The sequence below is a fragment of the Phalacrocorax aristotelis genome, chromosome 1, assembly GCF_949628215.1.
Source record: "Phalacrocorax aristotelis chromosome 1, bGulAri2.1, whole genome shotgun sequence".
NCBI lineage: Eukaryota > Metazoa > Chordata > Aves > Suliformes > Phalacrocoracidae > Phalacrocorax > Phalacrocorax aristotelis.
In genome coordinates, this window is record NC_134276.1 from 104183127 (window position 1) to 104210598 (window position 27472).

Here is a 27472-nt window from a genome sequence, read left to right on the forward strand (position 1 = left end):
TTTGCAGATTCTCACACACCGAGATGTAGCAGGGACCAATACCAGTTTCTTATATTAATAAGCTTATTCAGCTTACTACTGAAGCGTTATTGAATAAAAATGAATTCTAAATGCCTAATAATACATTTTTATTGCCTTTACTAGAATGCAACCCTTCAGTTTACCTTAGCTCACAAAATAATGTATACAACAAAAATTTAGCCACAACAGAGAAAAACCATCTGTCAGAGTCCACGAAGGATAAATTTAAGAAATCATTTCTTGTCACATTAAAACTGCATGTTGAAATCCTGTCAAGATCAACTGGTATTATTTCTGGCAGGATTAACCATATGAACGCAGAGATTAAAAAGTAGAATATCCCATGATTATGGACAAAGCATATACTATCTGAAAGAACAAGCAATGCAGCTGAATTCCTGACATGGCATTTTTGTACATTACATGCTTCATATAGCAAACGATCTGAAGACAAGAAATGATTAAAAAAATTAATTTTTATGAAAGTAGAGTTATGAACATGGCTTTATATTTTCTTTTCCTTCCACATCTATGCTCAGATCCCCATTTGTAGCTGAACTCTACTTCTAGGCAAGTCAAAAGTCAGAACTCCAGTATGAATGGGAACAGTAAGATTCAGATTTTTCATACCCACATCCCAAACCAAACCTCTTGTTTGGGGTTTAGTCGATTTTAGGGAGCTGGATTTTGAATCCAGCATTTCTGATATGCAGAAATTTTTAATAATATTCTAGAGGCTAGTGTTATTATGGTTTATGCATTCAACAAAACGATCTGAGAAAGATATGCTTTTATTTTAATGGAACAATTTATTGTACACTTACTTTCATATACAGTGGACACTTCAGTTTCCAGTGTTATATCTTGAGCCTCCCCTTTTCTTGATGCATGCTGAAAGTCAGTGGCTATCCCTAAAATTACAAGTTACTTTTCCAGGGCCAGGACTAAGCAGAGCATCACCTAAAGAGGTGCCTCCAAACTCCCCAGAAGGAACGCTTCTGTCTGAACGACTGTCCAGGAGGTGCCATAATATAATAACTTGCATTTCCTTTAATAGATAGTTAATATCAAAAAAAGCATCTGAAACAATTTAATGTTTCAAAGGCTGTATTTGCTACAGTGAATATAAAGTCAAAGCTGTGTCCTGGGAAATACTCCGTATTTTGTGAAAGGGAAATGTAATAATAATTAGGGAGGAAAGAAAATCAAAATGAAAGTTTACAAGATATCCACACGCTGAAAAGTGTGAAATTTCACACGGAATATGTGCAAACTACCCTAGCTCTTTCTCTTAAAAATGCTTAGTGTTTGCTTTCCTCTCAAACTCATTTAGCTAAATTCTATTTAATCTTCTTTTAAATCACAGTCTTTCTGTTAGGGTTTCACAGAGCTTTCAACCTATATTTTACATCTGCTTTAGCCACACATTCCTGCACCACCTGCAAGAAGTGTAATATATGCAGAAGACGTGTATAATTAGCTTCAAGTCAGCAGAAGGGACGTCCTAGTTCTGAGTCGGAGCATTTATTGGTACATGGACTCAGATTGCAGCGATCGCTCTGGTGAGGGGAATTGCCGTTCTCTGCAACGGGCTAGTACCAGTCCTGCACACTACCCATAGAGGGCTTATATGGTATACAGGGCTTAAGTTAGCTTGCTTCCCCTTGAGGAAAAGCAGGGTTTTCAGAATGTTTCTAGGCTAGTCTTCTCTGTACTGGCTGGGTTTCATAAGAAAAAAGGTCATCGACACAAACAATGTGATTTAGATGCAAAGTTCTCCAAGCTTTGTAGTCATTGTGTGATCAAGACTACGCAGTGCAGCAGTTTGAGTTTCTGTATTGCACTGTCCCCCAATGCTACCGCCCCACCATAAGCGCCACCAGTCCTTTGAATACAAGCAGCCAATAACTGGATTTTTTCCCCCAAGGAATTAAGGGACTAATTAACGTGTACCTGCATCCACACTCCCCTTTGGACATTTGGAGAGCCTGTACTAATAGAGTCCTGGAAGACTAACCCACTGCTTCACAGAGCTCCTAGAAACCAGAACAGAACAGCCAGCTACCTGACAAATCTGACGAGCGTCATTGGCCATCCAGTTTTCAGACAGTAATGAAATAACCACTGCTTCAGTTGCCCTTGGTCTTTTCCAAGCCAGCTGGCATTGTGCTACAGGGAAATTATACATTCATTTTGATTATTTACTCTCATCTGCACTCTGTATTCCCCACCCTCCCCCTGGATTTAACAATCGTTACTGTTAATAAGGGTCAGACCAGTGAGTGCTGAGGGGCCAATCCAAAGGCCAAAAAAGTTAATGGAAGACCTTTACATTTTGGATCAAAATCACACTTTCCCACGCAAACAACTTCAGTGAAAATTATGCACTCCACTCCCATGTCATTCCAGCAGGAGCTGTGCACGTGCGTCTGCAGATGTTTTATGGAGAGCGTATGGTTGCAAAACACTGCTTAGTGGAGTTTATCAACATAGGGAGATAATATCACAATGCACAGGGAAAGTTAGTGGTAGCTGCATACCTCAGATTAAGTTTAAGTTACCACCAAATTTGATGGTGACACTTCTGAATCCAGAGGTTCCTACAATCAGCAGCTCGTTGATGATCGATGATACAGATAGGCAGAAAAGTGGAGAATTTAAAAGCTTCTTAAGGAACTGGATGACCAGTTCTTTCTAATTTTAATTGGAACTAGACATCCAAAACCTGTTGCCGAGGGAAATAGATGGGGAGGCCTTAAAAATTGCAGACCTAACACTTAAATAAATAAAAAATCAGATAAAAGAATTCAGCAATTTTGTTCTCACATCTGATTTTACAACAATGGCTGATTGTGCTGGAAACTGCTTAAACAATATGTATGGAGAGAGAAAACTGTGGCAAAAGCCCATAGTTTAGATCCTGCAAAAGATAAATGAAATGTACTCAGCGGATGATCCTTAGCTGAACACAAGCTGCAGGGTAAAACATAAGCTTCAATCAACTCTTGCAAATAATTTGAGCCCAATGCCATAAGTGCCTTAAATTAAATCCCTCTCAACAGGAGCCAATCTAAATCATTAAACATATGTCACGTAGAGGGCTATAATCACTAGAAGTGTCGTCTACACAGCATTTAATTTACATAGAAAATGTATTGAGGTTGTTAATTTGACCATTTTTCAATGTTCAGTATCTCACAGAAAACATACATAGTTAGAAGCAATCCTTGTTTTGTCACCAAGCGAAAACCACATGTGCACATAATTCTGTTACCCAGTTTGTTTTGACATACATAACTGTGAAAGAAAGCTTTTCTGCCACACAGGAGCATCCCCCGTCTTGTTGAAGTTCTCTGGTATGATTTACTATCATCTTTAGAATGTCATAAAGTTTCGGGCCAGGCAGGATCTTTAGAGGACCCACACCTATCTTCCATCATAAGCAAGCAGCAGAATTTCATCCCCTTACCTCAAAACTGAGCCCATTAACTTCTACATGACTGTAGCATGTCTTCCAGAAAGGCACTCAGGGTTGATTTGAATAAATGACAACCTGTCAAGGAGTAGCATTCTGGCTTACCATCTTTAAAGTTGTCTCTGTTTGTTAAAATCATCCAGCACCCTGTCAAGTGTCACATCCTTGGAAAAAACCCAAACCCAACCCTCTCTCTGTCTATGTGACTCATGTCTTTAGAAACTTTGGCTAACCTATGGGCACAATGGTCTTTGGAGGCTTGTCCATCCCCAGGTGGCATGTGCATTGGCAATGTTCCAGGTTTGCGTGTTAGAGAAAATAATTACTAGAGACATCTCTATGATCGCTATGCTTCCCGCGCCAAGTGCATTTTTAAATACAATAATCAACAAGCCTGGTTCACTTGTTATCTTTAGCATATTTTGGAAGTAAGTCACCTGGGATGGTGAATAGAGGTAGCTTGAGAAACTTCAGTGATCCTGAGATCAGAGTCATGCCCAGCAGGCACCAGCATTTCATAGGCACAAAATAACTAAGCAAAACACAAAGGAGAAAAAGGATGTGTCAACACAGCAAACCTGAGCAGCCACTTTGCCACATCTGCCCCACTCAGCAAGTGTTTAAATAGCAGGGTTTGCTGTAATTTATTTCTCAAATTACTGAAACCAATATGATAATACTAAAGAGTGTGCATATGGGCTTAAATACTAATTCTGTTGAATAAAGGGGAATAAGTTGCATTCACACCAGAGGGACAAGAATCACATATTCTGAGAGAAATATTCTGTTTCTTCCTACAAGGGCCTGCCTGAATCTGAAGAGTTTATACAATATTCTGCAGGAAAAGGATGCCCCACTTCAGAAGCCCGTTTAGTCAGCCCCTGTTTTATACCCTGTTTTCCTCGAGCTCTGTTGCATTCCCCCCAGAAGGCCTCCTTAAGTGACGCTGGGCATCTGAAAACCTTAGTCCAATATTTCTTTTAGAGCTGCACTTCATGCTTTACAACAACTGGTGAAGTCACTCAGGCAATTCTGTTTCTCCAGTTTCAACAGCCAAAAAATACAACAGCTTCAGCAACCTGAAACAATCTCCATCCTCTTGTTATGGTAATCCACCCTGAGGTTTTCAAATGTGTCAACATGAGAAGCTTAGTTCAAGCTCTGTTTGATTTTCAGGGGAAGACTAGCTTTGCCGTCACTTTGAAACAGACTTAATATATAGCTTCTAAAAAATGTAGAAAATGTCAAGAAAATTCAAAGGAATACAATGTATAGGAAGCTTCACACACAGAAAGGAAAAATGAGTCACTGTGCAAGGAAAATAAATCTTGTCCCTCCTGAGCTGAAGTTTCAGTTTTATTTTGAACCTTAAGTTTTTCTCTCCTGATTGATGGTAACATGTTGAAATTATGGCTATGTAATGGGTTTCAAGTCATACTTTCCTCACTATACTAATTATAAGTAATTACACTTTCCTCTTCACGGTAAGGTTATTTTATGGACTTTTGATTGAAATTTCTGACAACAAAGCTTTGAGGATAATCCCCCCCACCCCGTAACAGCTATACCCAGTAGCCTTAGCTTTTATATTTTAAAAGTCTGAGGAATGATTTAGTAACTCAGATATTCACCTCGTGGAGCACAGATGTTGTATCCAGTTTTTCAGAGAATTGTCTTTTTCTTTCTTTTGTTTTTTTCTTATCTGTTTAATATTATGCCAGTTTTAACCCATTTGTAACATTTTCCACAAGCAAATTTTTCTGCCTTTTTTTAAAAAAAAAGTACATCTCTAACTTTCCTATCAATAACTATGTTAATTACAACTAAGTATAACTATAATAAAGAAGTGTAGTATCTATAATAAATAACATCTCTAACTAGCATTAATAATTTCTGATGAAGCTGTTCCCACTGAAGCTGTTTAAGTGTTCAGCCATGAGGAGGTGCCATATCACATCCTATAAGAATTTTTCCTGCAAAATTTGGGCTTGATCCATGACTCAGAGAAGCCAATGGAAAGGCTTGGCCTTCAATCACATTGATTGCCTATAACAGGTAAGGTTAGATCAGGAAAAAAATGAAAAAAGGAAGAAAATAGTCCTGCAGAGACAGAATGTTGGATGGAACAACCAGAGAGATCTGAAATGTAAAACTATATTTTCAGTGCAGCACAATTTTGAGCAGGCACTGTGCAAGTGCGCTCATACTCATTGTGCATAACAAGCAAGTCTTTTCAAGAATGTAAAATTTGCAGGCGTATGATATCTTTGTACAGGAACGAGACGATGGCCAGTGCACTTCGTACATCTTCACATTGTTTCAGCCAAATCACTGCCACTGAAATCTTTCCTATGCAAGAACAGGCTACCTAGGCTTCATGGTAAAAATCCAAGGATCATTGTGTACAGTCACGCTACCATAATTTCATTTGCAACTGAATTTAAACTAGGATACATTTTGAATTTTCACTTAACGCTTGCTGATAAGCAGGGATGTGTGAAGGGTTTTGTTTGTTTTTAAGAATTTTATGAGTCTTTCACAGACCCCATTCAGACAAATTACATCTGTTGCGTGCAGCTCTTGGAACACAGAAAAAAGTGCTATCTGCAAAAACATTCTGGAGAAGAAACAAAGAAGAAGAATAGATGTAGCTACTATAGGGTTTTCTATTCATTTTTATGCTGAATTCATCCCTGGGAATTAGGTAGTAAATCCCAGCACTGGAGTGCCTCAATCTGAGTACGATTGCTAGTGAAAGACTTTTCTATGTATGCACCAGGTACGAATGTTAAACATTTCACGTTTGGGTTTTATCCTGAAATTTGCCTATACAGCATGAAAGTGTTTTACCTAAAAGATACCACTTTTACAGGTCTTGTGAGTGATTTGAGTAGGAGCCTCTCAAGTCCCCAGATTCATGTACAAGTGAGAAGTTTGGTTCCAAAGAACCTTTAGGGGTATTCAGCATTAAAAAGGAAAAGTGATGATACAACCTTGGAAAGTTCCTCCAAGTCAAGAATTTCTAGAGTGAAGGGTCTTAATCCCTTTAATTTAGACCCCATTACTCACAGGAATTTCAACACCGTGTGCTTCTCCATCAGATGGTTTAACACTGCAGGGAAGTCTTGGTTTCCTCTGCGCATTCTAAGTATTTTCAAACCAGTCTTGCTAGAATACGGGGTTTTGAAGAATATATGTTCCTTGGGTTGGGGGGGAAGCATTACAGGAAAACAGCTTTCATATAGTATTTTGGGTTCCCATTCCCAATTACTGTTGAAGTTGCATGATTTAGCACTTCATGTAAAGCTGTGATTAGGTGCAGATGCATTCTGTTTACACTTGTTACTTTAACATTTGCAAATGTAGATGTAGAAAAATAAGATGTTTTTCAGACTCAAATGGCCCTCAGTAGATTTAAGGAATAGAAATGTTCCAGACTGATAATTACCAAGAAAGCTTTAAATTGCAGGCACCTCAACTAAGTGTCTTTTCAAGAGCCAACCATCATTATTATAAAGAAATATGGCAACTCATGGTGCAGGTGCTGATTAAACATTATTTGTAAGAGCGGATCGGTTGCAAAATCTGCAGCCCCACCCTTAAAAGCATAATCCTAGATGAGCCTGCTTAGACATTACACTTTGCAAGGCTGAAAATATATCCTGGTATTTTTCTTTAAAGCACCTGCTATGCTGAGGCTGCAATATAAATAATAACTTGTTTAGAAAAATGTCAACTTATTTTCTATGTGTTCCTTTTTGATACCTGAGGATTTAAGGATGAAATTACATTAACGCTAGTAAGAGTGGGACAGAATAATCCAGCAGGATAGAAGAAAATGTATTTCTATAAAATTTAAAGCATAATACGTAAATCCCAAGTAAAATCTGCCCATTTTCTTGCATTTCACAAACCGTGGGGGACTGTTAGTGAAGTACCCCATCCCAACGGTGTGCTTGGTGTTTTAGGAGAATCAAAACAGTTGATCCAGTGGGAAACCTGGTAACATTTGTTTTTATATCCTTCCTCTATACCAATAAAAGATTAAGGGGGAGGGGGCTTTATTAATTTTAATGAAAATCAATTCACTTTGAAAATCAAGACACATCTTTTTTAAGTTTCTGTGTTTAAACTTCAGGTTTATACTTTCTTAGTTACATCCCTGACATAATCTGAGTGTCTTGTGGCAGTCTTACCTGTCACTCTTTCTACAAGTCTGCAAGTCCTTCTGTCAATGTTGCAACAGGCTCAACTGTGTACAAGAGCAGTAAAAGAGGCCTCGGAAAATCTTCCACTAGGTTAGCTGCAGCATGAACGTACTCTATTCACAGAGGGGCTATACAGGGTGCTGGTCCTTAGCTTTTTTGGTTTTTTTGGTGAGAGGAGCTCAAAGGCTTCTTCCACAGAATAATATTTTCCTAATAGACATGTTACATAGTTCCTATGTAAGCCAAGACAAGCTCAGCAAGCAATATGTCAAGCTGGCTGTTTTATTAATGCACGTCTTCTGGATTCTGAGCATCCACCTTTATCTAATAGCTATAAAACATAGCTGATGCTCCCCTTTGCTGAGATGTTACAAGAAATGCCATCATTTCAGTCTGATGAGGACTGAAGCACACTCAGCTCAAAGGTCTATTTCAGTAACAGCTGTATTGAAATGGCTGTTGGGCCAAATCCAGTTTGCATCCAAATGAAGCTGAGCAGACCTGAGGAGAAAAAAGGCAGCAAGGCTGGGGCTGGACATTGAGAAAGTGCAAGTGAGAGACAGTGCTGCAGGGAATAACAGCTTCCCTACACTGATCCCCTTCCTCCATGCTCTGCTGGGGGCCTGCGCCTCCCAGCATTAGAGGTATGGAAAACAGGAAGGTGCCAAGAAGTCCCCAAGTGTTGTCTCTGGTGTACTTCTGAAGCTGAATCAGGAACATTGCTGATTCAGTTGCTTGATGTTAAGAGTACAGGACATGTTGCCTCATGCAGAGGCATTGGAGGACCATACACGTCCTGGGCTCAAATTGGTAAGGAAATTTTTTTTATGTTTTTTCACAGAAACAGATTCATACTGTCACCATTTTGTAGACAAAATTTTTTGGAGCATAGACTGGCATTTCCCAGTGAGGCTGGAGAGAGGGGGCATGATTCTTAGGCCACTGTCCTAGTCCCTGGTTTGCTGGCTGCCCTGTGCTACACAAGTCTCTCATATTGCCATAACAAGCAAAAAAAAAATAGTATGAGAGGTCTCATTTTTCCCTCTGATGAGAAGGTTAAAGGCACCAGAACTGAAGCAGGTTACTTGTTTTCTGGCTAGTCCTACCCCACTGACTGCATTTACTGCCTGTGGCAGTGAGGCCAGAGGCTCCAGCCATGAGCCAAGACTTTGCTGGGGTTAGTGAAGAGCTCTGGGGAAGGTCCAGCACCACAGGAGAAGGAAAGGGAGGTGACTGTAACAGGTAAAGTCCTCTCCCTTTTAGATGAATTACTGTAAACCCTTCCTCCAAGGTGAGAGGACCAACTTCAGATTCAGAAGAGTCTGCCATAAACAGTTGTTGCAAATCAGAAGGAAAGCAAAGTAAAAATTCACTGTTAATTCATGCACGGTGCGTGACAGCAAAAGCTAATGTAATCTTTATATCCTTAATGTTTAAACTCTTGATTAGGATACTATTTTTTACATGCTCAAAAATGCAAATTGTCCATAGTAATTTACAACTTAAATCTCTGCTGCAGCTTGCTAGCTGTGGGCTCTTGGCATCCCCCATGTCAATCATTTGTGGATCAATAGGTAGCACTGCCTTTAAGGGAATTGTAACAGCTGGATTTCAGAAAGAAAAGAGTGACTGACTAAAGTTAGAGTGTAAAAAGTCCCCCCTACCAACTTTAACCTCCCTCCACCACCACCTCCTTTCTGGAAGGGATGTACTTTTGGATAGTCTGTGATCTGAGTTCATCCATGCTTTTTCAGGATAAGCTCAGATTTCTTCAGCTTTAATAAAGACCTTATGTTCCTAAGCATCTTACAGATAATAGTACTTAATGGGCACTCATGAAAGAAAACGTATATAATTTTTAATGATATAACCCCAATATTTATGCCTAAAACTGCTCTTTACTGAATAATGCATATTTCAAAGTATAGTCTATTTCTGTCTAACAGCTTGAGAGAAAATGGCTAATCCTGAAGTAGTTTCATTGCATGTGCAAACTCACAATTGCTTTACGGCACGGCTATACTCTCATACCTCAGGACTGCTCTCCAGTTAGAGTAACCTTTTCAGGACTTCAGTCAACTGAATCTATACATCTTTCTATGGGTCATCTGCTGTCATAGTGCAGAAAAAAAGAAGTAAAATGGCTGCACATACTATATTGATTGCTGCTTTCTTGAAAGTGTCATATCTTAACCACTGCAAAGGAAGGTGCTAAAGTACTTTTTGCACATATATACCTCCTGGTATAACCAGGTGCCTACATAAAAGCAGCTGGTGAAACCCCTCTGAATTAAAATTTCCTGGCTATTATTTTAGACAAGGTCTCTATTGCTCTGTTTGGTTCAAGGTTCCTCAAATGTAAGGTACAATTACTTTGTATCTGCAACAAATCTTACCATATTTTTTAAACAATCTAATAATTTTGAGATGGAACCAGATAAAATCAGTAAATAAAACTCCCAGCAAGTTCCGCAGCCCAATGCCATCCATCTTTCAGTCTTCATTCAACCAGCTATCTTTCCGTTCTCCTCACCTACTTTTTATTTCTGTGAAATCCTTTTTCCCCTTCCTTTATTGCTTAATATAAACATTGGGGTTTTTCTTGTGATTGTTCCTTCCTCCCTACTTTCATGTTGCCTTTCCGTCCCTTTCCATTTTCAGAAGCACCTTGTAGTCCAGCACATGATCAACAATTAATATGTCAAGATGTCTGGATGTTTCAGAGGGAAATCCTCTGACTCAGAGAGATATGTGGGAAAAACATATCTGTGAAATAGTGCTCTGAATGATTTAAAAAGACACTAGAAGGTAAATTCCTCTTCCAGTGGGACTACTTAATTTGTTACAACATGGTGGGAGAAATGCTTAGCTGTGAGAGAATTTGTTAAAAACCTATTGAAATCAATAGAAACATTTACCTCCTTCAGTAAAGTCTTATTTCCTCTCAACAAAATGATGGGGAGGGAAATTTAAAAGCCTGCTACATTGTTGCTGGGAGCCTTAAAAAATGGGAACAAAACCACTGGTTCTGCAGAGTCCTGGAGCATTTTTGCCACAGAAGTTATGAAGCAGGAGGATTACAGCAAAAGGCACAGGGCTATGTGTGGATCCATCCACATAGATGCAGCAAATGCATGGTTAACAAACACACTCACCAAGATCATCTCATTAACTAAAACAACGGCTTTATTACGTTATACTCCTAACTATCCTTACGAGCATTTTGGCAGTGCTCACACCGAGCCCAAACGTTTGCCCGAAGCACTTGGCACAGGAGCCGCATTGGGCGAGGGCTTCCTCGCTGTGCTGCAGGGCGTGCATCTCACAACAGCACTGCCCTGTTTCACCTGGTTACTGGGGAGCTCTGAAGAGAGCAGCTCCATTCATACCACACATCCTGATTAAAAAGTGGTTCTGTTGAAGGTGGAGGCTTGATCTGCCACATAATTTTTCAAAGAATAGCCTATAAGCCAAGCTCTGCAAAGCAGGCCAGATCATATCCATGGGCAGAGGGAAAGCAGGGTGCCGAAAATCTGTGTAAGCTGCTTTAGCCAGTACCCTGCTCCTGGGGAAAACATCTCACACAAAATCTAACCCTGGTCTCTGCAAGGCTCATCTACCTAATTCTAGCTCCAAGAAGAGAAGGGAAACAATTCTTATTCCCTCCTCCTTTCTACATGGCCAGAAATAGCATCTGATGGGGCTCAATGTTGCATGTGTAACTGGGTAATTAGAATGAATTTTCTCCCTCTCCCGTTGCTGAAATTAATCCTGCAATGCATGGATAGCTAGTTTGCCCAAGTAGGTATGGTTCTGTGGGGTGAAGAACAGCAATGTATATATATATACACACAATATATGTAGTATCCTGCATTTTAAGTACCTCCTGACTAATGTTTGCATCAAGTGAAAACAATAAAATAAAGACAACAGTTTTTAAAATTTCTGTCAAATAAAGAGTTTACACCTCTAAAATGATCCTTCAGTTTCTGGCTAGTACTGCCACTGTATTGCAAGAGATACCTAAATCAGGTCAACCATTTTTTCCCCATTAGAAAAAGAAAAAGTTCATTACTTAGAGATTCTATAACATGAATCATACCAATTGAGCCTTTGGGAAATATCTCCAAACTCACAAGCTCAACTGCAATAAACCCCATTGGAAAAGGCAGATCTTTGTATCTTAATAAGCTCAACTTTTTATATATGTTCATACACACATACATATTTTTATCCCTCTGCTTTCCAAAGGATAAAAGCATCACTGAATGCAGTATCTTGCTGGAGTGCAGATGATTATAAAAACCTGGCCCTGGCTCTCATAGAGAATGTTTTGGATAGAGAAATGCTTTAACACTTTCTATTTAAGATCTTTTCCCTCTTTTGTGTTCTTCATCTCAATCTTTAACTAGGTCTTGTTTGCTGTGGGTTATGTATTCAGACCTTGTATAAGGGGTTGCAGTTCTTCAGCCGTCGCAGACCTTGCACCTGTCTCCACTAGGGCTGAAACTGAAATGTGATTTCTATGAGTTTCATCGCTGTGTAATTAAGTACTAACCATGTTGCATGAAAATAACAGAGAGGCTGAGTCCCTGTGAGAGTTCAGTCTAAGTCAAGCAAATTTTGAATCAGACTGCAAAGCCTGACATACCGTACCTCACCTTTTGTTAAAGCTGAGAGCAAAATCCTCTCAAAAGCAACAGGAATACAATCGTGTCCTAAACACATGCCTATAGATAGATTTCAGTTGTGCAGTTTTCAACCTAGGAGATACCCAATTTGTCAAATAGTCAGCGACCTTTCTATAAACAAACCCAATCTTCTTAAAAAAACCCAATCTACACATTTGCTGACTTTGACACCTGGGTTGCACCCCCTTCTGTCTGTCAGGTTTCAGGTCATGAACCTGCCCCAGGTTTCAGCTTCCCAGTCCTACCAGGCAGTGATGGAAAGGAAAATGCAGTCATCACCCCAACCCCCCAAAGCCAGCCCTGCTCCAAATTATTCTGTTTGGTTGCAAATTTCTTGTAGACTGGAGAAGCTTGCAATCTACAGAGGCAGCAGAGCAAATAAATGCAGAGGTGGGGATAAGGGAGGCAGGAAATCCAGGTGAGCACCAGAACAAGATATTTGCCTTTCTGTGCTCACTGTCTCTTCTTTTATTTTAGATTCAGATGGCTGAAAACAATGAGGGTAGAGCACAGAAAGGGCAAGGATATGGGCTTCGAGTTTTGTTTGAAGTGCATCCTAAAAGGAGGAGCCCACAGACGGGTGATGAGTTACAGAGGGAAAATGATCCAGACCCAGAATGTGGCATAGGCAATGACACGGCAGTGACATTTGGCAGGGTATAGTAATGCGGAATAAAACCAAAGGCACGCTGGACAGGGCCCAGGCTGGGTGAATGCGAAGATGGTGAATACCAAGGTAAAGACAGGGGCTTGAGAAAAGGGTGGGAATAGACTGAAACAAAGCACAATGTGTGGAAGGTTTCCAAAACAGCTTTTGAACAGATCGAAGAGGGAGCGATGGTAGGGAAGCCACTCGAGCTCTCAGTTTCACTGTCTGTAAAATGAGGATGATAATAGCTGCCTAACTCAGAGTTCCCTCTTGGAAGGCGAAATTCACTCGTGCAGAGAATACTAATATGTTCAGTTTACATTCTGTGAGCCAAATGCAAACCCCATGCATCTAATTCCACAAAAACCTCAGGGAGTAAACCCACTTTGGTCTGGATTTGTAAATGTAAAATGCAATTACTGATTGTTATAGGATTGTGATTGTTAATGATTCTTCCTGAGAAACTTTTTTTTTTATAATACACACACACATATATAACAGAGAAGTTGATAGGTCATGTATAAATTAGAGGTAATAACCAATTTCTGGACTAATCTTTCACAGTCAGTGAGCTAACGTCAAAAAGAAAGATACTGTTAACCTGTCTGCTAAAGGTATGCCTCTAAATAATAACTCATTTGATTATTCTTTTCCAGTAAGATGACTGTCCAGACTTAGTTCTGTAGTGAGTGTACTTGCACTGGCTTTCAGTTGGACACCTCATGGCACAGGAGAATATGTCCTCTGGTAAGAGGCAAGGATGGAAAAAAATGCTAGGATGGGGTTTCCAGTAGCAAGGGCTTTCACTCCAAGTGGTATGCTCTAATTCTGTAAGTGGACATTATCTGGAGAAAAAGTCTTCATAAGCACTGTTTTGCTCTGCCCTGTTCTTTTTTGAGCCAACAGGTCTATCCCTACCACTCTGCCAGCGCCACTGATCTTCAGAAGCGGATGTGAGTCCATAGCCATCCCGGCAGCAGGGTGGTGTGAGTCGGTATCTATATTTACAGAGAGCGAGGGCAAACTGCATACTAATTTGGTGTTATGAATCCCCTACATTAACTTGGCAACAGCAACAGCTTCTCTTTTGGGAAACCAGTGGCACATAGCTGCACAATCATTAGGATTTTAATTCTCATTTCTCTTCAGTGACTGACAGGTGGGTTTTAATGAGGTCTCATGGACCTCCTGGTGTTCAGATGGTGCTGCAGAAAGGAGGGGAGGCTTCTCAGAGCATAATTTCCTCCAGGAGATAGATGTTCAGATGCTTCTGGAAATCCTGCTAGCAAATCACCTGCATGACATGGCACTGGATTGCCTTGGAAAGCCATTGGTAGCACAAAGCTTCAGGCGTGTAGCAATGACATCTAGCGGGCCCTGTGCTTCCACATATAAGAATGTGTCATCCTCTGCAACAAACACCTCCCCAGGCGGACAAGAAGGTGCACATCTTATGCTCAGGCTATGAAACAAGGATATCCTTTGAGCAAGGAACAGAAACCTGGACACCAACCCTGTAGAAATAGGGTTTTATCCTTAACTGGAAAGAGTTGTAAATCACAGAAAGCCCCCTTTTTTTCTCTAGCAAAGGGAAAAATACTTGTGACTTTATGAGGAATATCTTAGTTGTTAAGATTAACTGTATTTTTCCTCTACCATCTTTCTTGGTCTGTATGTTTTAATATTTCAAAATCTTTACTGCATGGTCAGCATGTTTGTTTTCAAACAATATTCTTTTGAAGTGTAGAACCTGAATGAAATGTGAACAACATACGGCTTTCAGTTTTTTAACACCTCCAGTTTCTTACTTTAATTTCTGTCAGAATGTTGAAATACCTGGTGTTAGTATTAGTATGGCTACTCCTGGAGTTATATGCATGTATGAATAGCCGATCTGTTGTCTTTAGGTTGCTGGTACTGTTGAATGTAGGAAAGAGATGGTATGCAAGATATCTTTTAAATCTCTTATCTACTAGCTTGACTTATGGTCCTTGAATACTGCATATATTATTCAGCAACACTTTTCTCTATTTTAACAGTACAAGCAAATGACTTCCCTACACTGGCAGCTTTTTCCACTGGTCAAAAAGTAGAGAGAATTATATTAGTAATAAAGAATATTATTAAAAAAAGTCTGGAGGACAGTTCAATAGCTGATAGACAGTGGAATCCTGGCTTGAGAGGAAGGTTGATTGCTGGTCGAGTGTGTAAGCATGGACATGGACCTGCCATAGAGCTGCCTCACATGGTGAGCTGGAGAGACTTTTAACAAGTTTAATTGGGAAATATGATATCCATTCACCAAGATAATGAACACAAGAATGTCCCAGAGCAAGATCTGCATTTGAAAAACAACTGCTTTTTTGGCATGTCTGTGGTGGCCACTGGGTCTCAGCTTGGCTTAAGAGCAGAACATATTTTTTCTCTTTCAGTCTCCTTTAGGTGTCAGGAGGAAATATAGAACACATAGAAAAGCATTGGCATTTTCCCACCTCTGTTTTGCAGGCTATCAGTACTGCCTTTCCCTGTGAGCCTACCTCCATTTCACCTGGCTTTATGCAGTATTTTAATAGAGAGTAACAAATAACAAAAATACCCCCAATGCAGTAAGGTGCTGTCCTTATGTTTTCTATGGAGTAGCTAAGAAAAATTTCTCTGCAAGTGGGATATGGTTTTTAAAGGTATTTTGAAAAGGTAACATTTTACTTTGAGAGCATCAAAGTGATACCACTGACTGAAATCACAGAAATTCCTTCAAGGCTACTCAGGCAATTCTATGTAAATGCAGCTTAAAAAAATATACTGCATCTGCTATATTGGGACTGAAATATGTTAGTGAGATATTTTGCATTGAGGAAACCTGACCAAAGAAGCCCAGCGAGACAGGTCAATAACTGCCATCAGAAAGGTGAAAATTTTTAGCTGTTGCTGTTTATGACTGGTTTTAAAACAGGGATAGAGACTTTTTCCAATAACAAGATTTTACACTCTGCCTTGTCTTGAAGCAAAATGTTGAGACCCATCGAGAGGTATGGAAATTGATTCAGCCATGACCTTTTCTAAAACTTTGTCTGTCCATGATGACCCCTTTAAATAGAAACATTTGCTTGCTCAGGACTGGAGCTGCTTTTTCAGGTGTGCCTACTGAGGTGTGCTTTTATATTTTTGACATTTTACTTGCTGTAGAATTTTTTTAACTTCAGAGTATGAATGGGGCTGATGCTTTGCCATATTTGTCTGTTTGACTCACATTCCTTGCTCCTTTCTGAAGAGCAGTCACTCACGTGGCTTAGCCCTCATTTCCGTCAGAGCAACATTAGCCAAGTAGTCATTTGCCTCTTACTTTCCACAGCTAAATTCAGAGGGGCAGACAGAGCTTTTTTCCTTCATTCCTACAGACACCACTTTATAAAGTGATTGCTGAAATGAAATGTTTCCTTACACGGGTGTGCTGAAGCAGGATTATCAGTTAAGTGAACATGAATGCTGGGTTCTCCAACAGATGTCCTCACGTGGCTGGTCGGTGGTTATTCCCTGTGTGCAATAGGATCCCGTAATCTATGTCTGGCATTGCTCCTCAGCTGTACCTGGTGAGACAGCCTTTGGGAGGTGTTGACATCCATGTGAAGCAGAGCAACTGCTATAGCTCTGGCACTCACCTGGTTTTGGGCAGGCAGCTTCCTGCTGACTCAGGTGGACAATCCCACTCATCATGGGGCCAGACATGCCTGTGTAGAAGAAAGGTCAGGTCTGCCACTGACCAGGACTAAGCAGCCTTTGGTCAGCCAAAGCTGCTGCAGGGGATTCACTATCTGGCTGAGTAATTGGGGTGCAGGGGAGGGAGGTGAAGGGGAGGACTCAAAAATTTAAGCTTTGTCCCACATATGTGGTGCTAGCAGCCTACCTTGAAAGCCAGTGCTTGTTTTCATGCTCAGCAATAATAGCCTCATTTCTGGAGCATCATTTATATCTTGAGTTAACATCAATTTTTTTTCCTTCTCTTGTAGAATCCTGTAGTTAATTTGTTTTTAAAATGTTGTACAGTCATTACTTTATTTAAATGAATCATATGACAAACCAGTTCTTCATCAAACTTGTCACTTACTCTGCTATTTCTCTTTTAACCTGGACCTTACAATAAATTCTAAACTTGACAGTCAGTCACTAGCAGAACATGGGAGAAGAGAAACTATCTACTAAATTGCTAGATTTCGTTAAGGATACATGGATGAAAACACTACAGCACAGAACAGCCAGATTTTATCTGCTGGCTTGTTTGTGATGCAAATTTATAGACTGATTCAACTGTTTTTTACAGACATAGGTCCCAACAGAAAACCCAAGCTAAAGTATGTAACAGTTCAAGCTTTTCACAATGCAACTATCCCAAACTTCACTCACAGAAAGCAACTATTTCCTCCATAAACTATCACATTAACTTTGTTCATGGGCAGCAGGGCACCCCTCTTTGTGCTTACTTTAGAGTTTAATCAGGAGAACATTCAGTGAAGTAAACATTTGCTGACTTGGAAGAATTACTTTTGTGGTCTCAGAACTTCCCCATCCTAGTGGGGAGAGGAAGCACTAGCTTTCAAAGACTCTAAATGGCATCCTATTCAGCATCTCCAGTTCAGCTGAATGAAAATTCCTTGTAAAATTATGAACGTCTTAACTATCTGTCCCGTTCTTACTCAGAGTATCTCACCAGCAAATTAAAGCATGTAACCAAAGTTCTCTGTAAGTGCTTTACTGATACAAAAGGAGCCTGGAATATATGTTGATGGGGTACCAACATATTGATTATACAGCTGACTTTCAGAGAGACCTATCTGAATACATTTGAAGTGTATGTGAGAGCGCATATGCAGTTTTGAATAGTTTGCTTAGGAAACACACTCATGCAAAACCTTCACTCTTTCCATCACTCCTCCTTTCCCTCCACTCCTTCCCTCTGCCCAGTGAGCTTCTACTCTTTTTTAAAGGGGACCAATCAAATATTCCACAAAATTCTGCAGATGAAGTATAAATAGTTCATGAATATACATCAATTAAAATCTATGTCCGTTTAATAGGCAACTGATTAGAGGTCTCGAAAAAGCTCTAGTCTTAGAATGAGAAAGTGTTTGTGTATGTATAGGTATGAAGGTTACCTTCAGGGTGGTTGTATGAAGTTGTTTTAATTTAAAAAAAAAGTAGAACATAATACAGGCACAGCACAATAATCATTTCCAAGATGGAGAAGATTTTTTGTCAATATCAAATGGTAAGAGATTCATCCTATTGGAAGTGGGGAGAGATGGTGGTCACCCTGTTATATTAAACAGCTGTCTCAGGTGATCTGTTACACTCAGTGACGTCCACCTTGCCTTATGAAACAATGTTCTGCTAATTCCAGTAGTTGTCCAAACAAAAGACAACAGTTATATCTTGCTGGCCCAAGACCAAGCTGACATTATAGCTAACTGAAAATACTTGTCGTCCTCAGGTAAAAGGAGGGAAAGCAAGTTTTGTTTAACCAGAAGAGTAGCAACTTGTTGGTGTCATCATTGGCATCAGAAATTTTAGTATCTGAAAGGAGAGGCTTTAGATTTTTTTTCCTTCTGGTGGTCCTATAGTTTGCAAATCTGGAAAATCCTACTGCCTCTTAGCATTCCACAGGAGGTTTTATATTTGGTTCCAAACCCAGCACTTTTGCCAGCTATTTCTGTGTGTCACAGTCTCCTCCCATCACTTATATGTTTTAGGAGGGAGAGAAATAAAATTTGGGAAGTCTTTAATGTTCTAATAGATGCATATAGTAAATGAGAAATACATATAGTGAATCAGAAAATTGCTTAAGTTGGCAAACTGCTTGTCACGTGAAGCTATTGTTATATAGGGGTTCGAGAGATAATATAATGTTGTGTATTCAAGAGTAGCTAGAGAGTACATTGCCAACTTGGGTTTGATAGCCTCCAGTGTTTTCATTGCCGAGTTAAAATTCGAAACAGGTTTTAATTCCACCGTGTTCCCATTTCCTGATTGTCAGCTAATGACTGCACTATTCCTACATTGTATTCCTACTACACCAAAATTGCAAGAAATTGCAGTGCATTAGCTGAATACATTCTGATGCTCAGAAAATATAAAGCGATATCTAGGGCTCAAATTTCACATGGGGAAATGTGAAAATATGTAACTGAGAAATCCAACGTATTCTCTAGTGACTTGCACTAAATGGGTAAATTATACTTGCAAAATCAAGTACTGAAGCTGGAGATTGCTGTGTAAAGGAGCTATTTTTTTTCAAATTAGCTGTGTTTGTTATGCATTCATCAAATCCCAGTGCTCCTAGACAGTCTGAATGTGTTGTTGGCATAATAAAGTCTCTAGAGGCTAGAGGGGGTAGACATCTCAGTATAAGTGGGATAGCCAGTTGACTTGAAACACAGCCACCTTCCCCATCTCAGAATATACACCAGAGAAGTTCATTATGCTTCCAAAATTCATATTCATTATTTACAGGTCCTCTTTTGAAATTTTGCTTCCAGGTTAAAGAAAAAGCTCAGACTCACCTCATTTGTTTTAAAAAGGAGCAAGAGGTATATAAAATTTCAGTCTGAAAGGTAGAAAAGAAGTTCTGACAAATTGAACATCACTCAAAGAGCAGGTGCCTGGCTTGAATTGCACTGAATGGCTTGGGACACCTCTTGGTTTGAATAGTTCAGAACGGATGTTGAAAGAAGAGTCTAGAGGAATGATGGGAAGTTGAGAGCAATTGTGCTAGATCTGGCACTGTCCTTGCAAGGAGACTTAAACCAGTTTCACGATGGCACTGGTAGACACTACACCACTGGAGACATCATGCAACACTTTGGAACAGAGATGAAACCTGTGGCAGCAGCGTGTGGCTTGGCTATGTCCTGTATCTAACAAATCAGTTCATTCAGCAATGATCTTTGAAAAAGTAAAAATATTGAGCTGTCCCTGAGCAAACTGAGAAATGACCAACAATGTTGCCTAAGATTTGTAAAAAACCAAAACCCTACTAAGACACAGACCTTGAGCAGAAACTTTCAGTTCGTTCCTACTCAAGCTCCTAAGTCACTTCTGAATGTGGATCTTGTACTGCCAAGATTTCCAGAAACACTTCAGAAAACATCCCACACATCCAAGTTTCATCTCCAAACAGATTAGATTGGGGCAAGGGGAACAAGACCTATGAATATCACTACTTTCAGGAGTTAGGAACTCGATAGAAGTTTTCACAGGCATTTAAAAATTTTACTTTGAAAAGCCTGAATAATGAACATGCATCATCTTTCACAGATGTTTGTCTAAGCAACATTCATAATATTGAGTTAACTTACAGTGACACTGTAAATAAAAACTAATGATCCAATATGCTTTTGCTGTAGTGCTTTTAAAAGTAATCTTAACTGTTTTCGTTTATGAACAGTTAGATTATTATTGCTTATAATTTATTTTTCTCTTTTTATGTACAGTGATGAAGAGGTGAGTAATACTTCTCATTTATCTCTGTTTCAACAGGAGGGATATTCGAAACTGTGGAAAATGAACCTGTTAATATTGAAGAATTGGCTTTCAAGTTTGCAGTCACCAACATTAATAGAAACAGAACACTGATGCCTAATACCACATTAACCTATGACATCCAGAGAATTAACCTTTTTGATAGTTTTGAAGCCTCGAGAAGGGGTAATTATCTCAATCACTGTGTCAGTAACATACATGTTCTGTACTACCTTTCCCCAGCTTGGTCTCCTTCTTTGCTCCAATTGTAACATATGTATATGAACGGTAACATCAAATTCATCGGTCAAAATTATTTGAACAAGCTGGACTTGGACTTGTCATCTAGTTTCTGATAAAACACCTACATCCTGCCTGCATGCTAAGAGCCCCAGATGGAAGGTGGCAAGTCCAACCCATTACTCTTTCCAAAACATAGATTTGCCACCTGGAATTCTGCAGAAAATGATCAAGGACTAACAGGGAGCACAGGGGGATGTCACAACCCATAATTAGCACACACACAGAGATATGCGTTATCCATAACAAATTATTGCTAGTGTACTTTAAGGAACACAGGCCATTAGCCTCCCTGTCCTGAAATATTAACACTTCAGTGTCTAAGAGACAGAAGTAAATTTCTCTGTTATAAACAACTACAAGAATTGGAGTGGACAAGTCTGGAATTTTTTTGCCTGTTCTTTTATTTTTCTCAGAGGGAAAATTATGGTGCAATTTATTTGCATCTAATTTACTTGCAGACCAAAACAGAAAGGGGAAAAAAGTCACAATTCTCCTTAAGGACCATGTATTCCTCCACCTCTAGAAGGCAAGCCTGAAGTTTGATAAAATTATCTATACAGCAATCTCGTTCCTGGAATTACATGGTGTGCACACAATCTTATGCAAACGAGTCTGGAGAAAGGCCCGTAAGTCACTAAGACTTTCCCGATGTGCTTTGCAGTTCACTATAACATCTGTCACTGTAAATAGTACAAGATCTGGTTGCTATAAGGCAAAAGATGTGTCTGCTATAAGGCAAATGAAGGCTGGAAAATAAACATGCTTCACATCATGAATCATGCTAGAACGCTGGTGACCTTTCAAACACTGAAGTTAACTAAATTCTCCTCATGGTACTTTCTTACTGCTACATGGTAGTTTCTCACTAAAGATTGGAAAAAAGGCGAATGCTTTCAAAGAACATAGAAAATAGCTTTAAATTGTGTATTCTTTTCAAGACTCAGATAAATGCTGGAACTATATGCTATAAAAAATGAAGAATGCTGGATTTACAATCCATATAATCCAGACTGAGACACGTTCTTAAATTCCCTGTAGAGTGAGAATCTCTCCTCTGATTATTGTGAAAGTACCTTCTCAATTTAATCTGTAGGAAGGAGTAAATCATAAATATTTTTGTAGATCTACATGCAAGGAATCCATGCAGACAGTAGTAATTTCTTCTCAACACAAATTATTGATATTATTTATGCAATTTGCACATTAAAACCTGTGATCCTTTAGGAAGGCTTCTGAAATAAAACTTGAAAGCCTGTGCATTTTATGCTATCTGTAAAACACTCGTTTGTAGACTCAAAACAGAAAATAATTGATTTTCTGTCATATTCTATTACTATCAGAGACATAAATATTAATTTTAAAAAATCTCAGTTCCGTGTGGATGTCTGTGTACCTTGTATTTCACCCAGTCACAGTAATTTCTAAATTTCCCACAAAGAACTACCTTACAAAGAGTACAGCATTGCAGTTCAGTGCAGGGTTTTGTCCCAGTCAATGAACCTTATTAGAAAAAATTGCAATAAATTTTACTAATGGACAAAAATAATTAATATTACTTCACCTTCTGTCTGTTAGCCTGAAAAGACATGGGAGGGAAAGAAAAATGGAAAGGCGTACAGGAGGCATTCTTTTGGCTGAGATATAGGCACAAGGAGAAAGAAACCTTTGTAGCGTTTGACTGGTTTGGAAAGGTATTAAAACATCAGTGTGTGTTGGTTCTTTATTTCCCTGTGTCGTTACTGAGGGCTTTAGGCTTTACTGCCTGTTTTGTAAACACAGATTATGGAGCGCCATGAATCATAGTGCCCTTTACTGTTTATATTCCTTCAGTAGCCTGAAATTAAAGCAACTTACATTAGTAGAAGCTTGCTAGTCACAGAGGGAGTCCATATAGTGTCCGTTGTAACTCCATGAACATATTTCCAGACACGCTGCCATGAAACTTAATTCATGTGACGTTCCTTTGGCAAGCCCGTAGCCAGAAAGTTCCTGGTTTGTCCAGGATAATGCCATTCTGAGAAAGGCAATTTAGGAATCAATGTGATCGGAAGGTAACGAGCAGAGGTTTTGGTTTTTATTTGTAGCAAGCAGGTCCTAGGATATAGTGCTAATCAGTAAAGCCATTTTCAGGAACCATTTGCAATTCTCTCAATAGTTTTACGAGCAACATTGTTAGCCATTCTCACTTTGAAATGGTGGGGAGGGATGGAAAATAAATTAGCTCAGTAAACCTCACACAAGTTACTTGCTTTTGCCAACTAACAGCTTCTTCCACTCCTTTCCTCGCCCCCTCAGCATGTGACCAGCTCGCTCTTGGTGTAGCTGCTCTGTTCGGACCTTCCCACAGCTCCTCCGTCAGCGCAGTGCAGTCCATTTGCAATGCACTTGAAGTCCCACATATTCAGACCCGATGGAAGCACCCTACAGTGGATAATAAAGATGCATTTTATATCAACCTCTATCCAGACTATGCAGCCATCAGCAGAGCAGTTTTGGATCTTGTACTATACTACAACTGGAAAATAGTAACAGTAGTATACGAAGACAGCACAGGTAAGTAGTACTGGTGCACTGCAGGTCATGTACTGCTATTAATGTACGTATATGAATAAATTCTGTGAGAGAGTGTGCCTGTGATAGCTCAGTTTGGTATACTTAGAGCAGTTTTCCCCAGAATATAGAAGAAAAACCTCTTGTAAGGTGCAGCTATCCTTCTGCTGCTGTGGCTTTTGGAAAGCCGTACTTAAGAAGTCACCAGGAGGTAGCTCCTGGATTATGAATACTGAATTATGTTTTGCTTCCTATTTGTGGAACCAATATCACAGCTTCAAACTGATAAATATTCTAGTGTGGGCCTGATTAGGGATTCCCCTTCTCAGTGAAGGGTGACCTTAAAAGGGATGCATCTACAACCCAAAAGTTCAAGCTGCAGCATTTTTAAAATAAAGACTACCTTGTTCCTTGAAAATGTCTCAGAAACAGTCAACGCACTTGTCAGCTGGGTACCAAAGGCTGATTCTGAATCTGCAATTCATGTAAATGTTTCCAGCCTGCGACTCTTAACTTAGAGAAGATCATTCATTCTTTGTGACAAGAACCTCCCCCTGGGGTACTGTAGCTGTACACTTCTACGGGAGAACTTATCTTGGGCCGCATATCTCCGGGTCACAGGGCTCTACCCACCCTGGGGACAGTGATGCACAGACATCAATATGATGGATACAAAATGTCCGTTTATTTAGCTGCGTCACACGCTTATATGGCTCTTGCGCATCCTGTTCCTGCCACTCCTATGGGGTGGAGTCTATCTTTCCGTCACAGCCCGTGATCTTCCGGTCGCCGATCCCTGTCTATTCCCCTACAGGGTACACAGTAGTCATAGCTGTCCAGCGACATACCACAGACAATAAATATCTGTAACACATCCCTTTTTATTTACAGAACAACAATCACAACAAAATATAATATTAAACTCATTCCCAGGAACAAGTGATTTAAAGACTTATCAGAGACTAAGGCAATTTTTTTAATACACAAAGAGTCTGGAAGACTGTTGATGTTATAAGGAAGTCCAGGCCACTGATGCATGTCTTTACATATCTACATCTGTAGCTGATACAATATATTGTACCAATAGCCAAAATATTTCAGACAGAGTGATTTCCCTCTCGGGAGTGGGAAGATATTGTTTCTGAGAAATGTATTAGCTGCTCTCATCATTGAGAGAACTGCGTACCTAAACTGCTCTCAGGAGTCCTGTCCAGCAGGATTACGCACCAAAATTTATTCCCAGCATGACTGCAGAGAACATAATCTCTCCTACAGTGTAGACTCAGTCACAGATTAAGGATCCATTATCTGGCTTCACAAGAGAAAGTTTGCATGTAAACAAACCATTAAAAATTCAGAGAGGTCTATAGCTCCCCTGTCAAAACACAGGAAATGCTAAGCAAGGCCTGCCAACTGACTGGTTTTTGCAGGGCACAAAGTTACAGGTAAGGGTACATTCTAAGCAGCAGAAGAGATTTTATTGGAGACACCATATCTGTAGACATGAAGAAAATAGATCCAACTAAATAAGACTTTCGCTGACAGTTATTCCCCTGTAAAGTCTCACCATCATCCTTCAACACTATCTTTTTATGGTTAAGGTGTATCTGAACCATACGCATTTCTGAAAAATCCTGTGGTGTGCTAGTGGTCATTGGTGCAAATTAAGCACTTCGCTCTCAACCCCACTCTGAGACTTGCATTCCCCTTTCTCTTCCCATTGCCCACAGAAATAGAGCACCTTCTAGAGCTCTACAGATGTGTATTTAAATTAATTCTTTGATAGTGGCATAGAAAAAAACCTGGATGAGCCATGAATTCAGGCATCTGCCTAAGCCTATAAAGGGAGTATGCAAAAAAAAAAAAAAAGAAAAATCATGCCTTTTAAAATCATGTTGTAAAAACGTGTCTGAAAGACAGAATTCTGCTGAAAAAAACCCCCACAACTCAATTTATGGTTAAAAATTTTGTATTTATATCTGCACTTTTGACAACACAAAAGAAGCAGGTTTCCTCCTGGATCCAATAAGCAGGTCCCAGTGCCAATGTTCTGCTCACCTTGGACTCAGAAAGTACACCAGAGGGCTGGAGGTAGAAGGGAAAGAACAAGTCAGGCTGGGCTTACTGCAGTGGTCTGCTTGCATTTCCATTAGGACGGTCTAGCTCAGCAGGATTTCTGCTGGACTCCTAGCACTGTATGCCAAAATATTCTCATGGATAAACAAGTAGAGGTCTTTTTCAGCTTACCCTTTTATCAAATTAGCATACTAAACCAGTAAGTGCTGTGTACATATTCAGTTACAAAAATCACTGATATTAAAGAGACTTCATTTGCAGAGATATTTACAAAGTAAATTAATCATCAATCATCTTATTATCTTGGAGTCAGGAAAGTAAACAGGTCGACTTTGATCAATATGAATAGTCTTTGGATTTTGGATTAGAGTGACGCCATTTAGTTCAAGCTCTTTTTATTTCTCATCTCTCATATTTGACAGTTACACCCCAAGAAGAAAAAAATATATTAACCAATCTTTTTCTTTGAGACTAATTGTATATGAAAAGCAGCTTCATTGCTAAAAAAACAATGAACTCATAGCTGTAACAGTGAACTTCCAATGATCCATACCCAGATTATTCAGGTTATTAGCCCTGCTCCAGGTTAAGAGTCTATTTTCAGGTTGAGATTAGCCCTGCTCAAGGTTAAGAGTCTATTTTGAAGTTTAAGTGTGGAAAATCCTGCTTTCACCCTTCACACTACAGCACTGCTCCAATCCCACATGCCATAATAGCCAGCTCCAGCACAGAGGCCACATACTGTACCACTTTGCCAAGCTGTAGCTGCCCACCTCCTGTAGTTATGGTTTTCACTGCTGCACAGACACATCCATCAACAGAAATGCAGTTATGAGTCTGGACTGAGCAATGTTAAAAAAACCAGTTTATCTGAGTGAGCTCATGTTTCCAGATGATCCAAATCACTTGTGCCTACCCTCCTTATCTCAAACACTCTTTACCATGTTGCCAGTTTCTGTCATCCAAATGTTTTTCAGCCATAACTTTTTTCCAGTCAATGATTTTGGAGTTCATACAGAGACAAGAGCACTACAAACATCTGAACAGCTTAGCGCCAGCCTTCACAGACCTTTGCTGTTTAATAATTCTTTCTCATTGACATCTGCGTTTTGAGATCTGGATAATTATTTTCTAGTCCCACATTTTTCATGAACAGGTTGTATCATATATAAAGATGGTCACCTCCTGGGGCAAGTGCTTTACATCTAGGAAGTTACCTGTGTAACACCAAACAAAGGCACTTGGTGTGATACAGAGCTACCTTCACTTGACACCTTAACATCTCTCTAAATCATATTCCCAGATTTTCATTCTTCAGCATTTTACTACCACATCAGCTTTACTCTTAGCTTGTCCAGTGCTTACACTGGGGTAAGACATTCTGTGTTATCTTACATGGCCTTTCTCAGATTGATGAAACATTAGTAGTTTTTTTCAATCATCTAGAATTCATCCAAGGTTCCAATATTTATCACATTAGTTGCTGAGTGTTAGTAATCTACTGAACTGTCAATGACAAGAGAATTTTGTATAAGTGGGTCTAGAAAACCTGCAACCAATAGTGCTAAAATCTACAGTTGGGATAGGCAGTACTTACTCATCCTGCTTCTTATCAAATATCCTGTTAAAAGGTACCAAACGCACCATGTGAAACAACTTTACTGTTTCCTCCAAAGGGACCTACAGCAGTTATAAAGCTTGTATTTTTTTTCCTAAAATACATTTGCAAAATTTCTTCAGGTTTCCTGAGATTTTCCTTCATGTTTTCCTGAAGCATGATCTTCATGTTTCAAAAATCTGTTGATCAGACTTTTACCCTCCTGTCTCTTAAACTTCAATATAAATAAGAATAAGAAAGCACACTACAGCTGATTTTTATTTCTAACTGCTGTCCTTACTGTGCCATTGAAAGATAGACTTTCAGCCAAAGTCATCTTTCTTGATAGTAAATTAATGGCTTCTGGTTATACAGTAAATATTTATTTAA

General features: G+C 39.5%; 1 protein-coding gene across 1 annotated transcript in view; it reads left to right on the forward strand.

The window, feature by feature from the left end:
- Positions 1–27472, forward strand: part of GRIK1 (glutamate ionotropic receptor kainate type subunit 1) — a 173772-nt gene that overhangs the window by 71602 nt on the left and 74698 nt on the right. Inside the window, exons 2-3 of the mRNA XM_075101183.1 lie at positions 20575–20742; positions 23155–23412. Of these exons, the coding sequence (XP_074957284.1) occupies positions 20575–20742; positions 23155–23412 (426 nt within the window). The remainder of the gene's footprint in view (positions 1–20574; positions 20743–23154; positions 23413–27472) is intronic.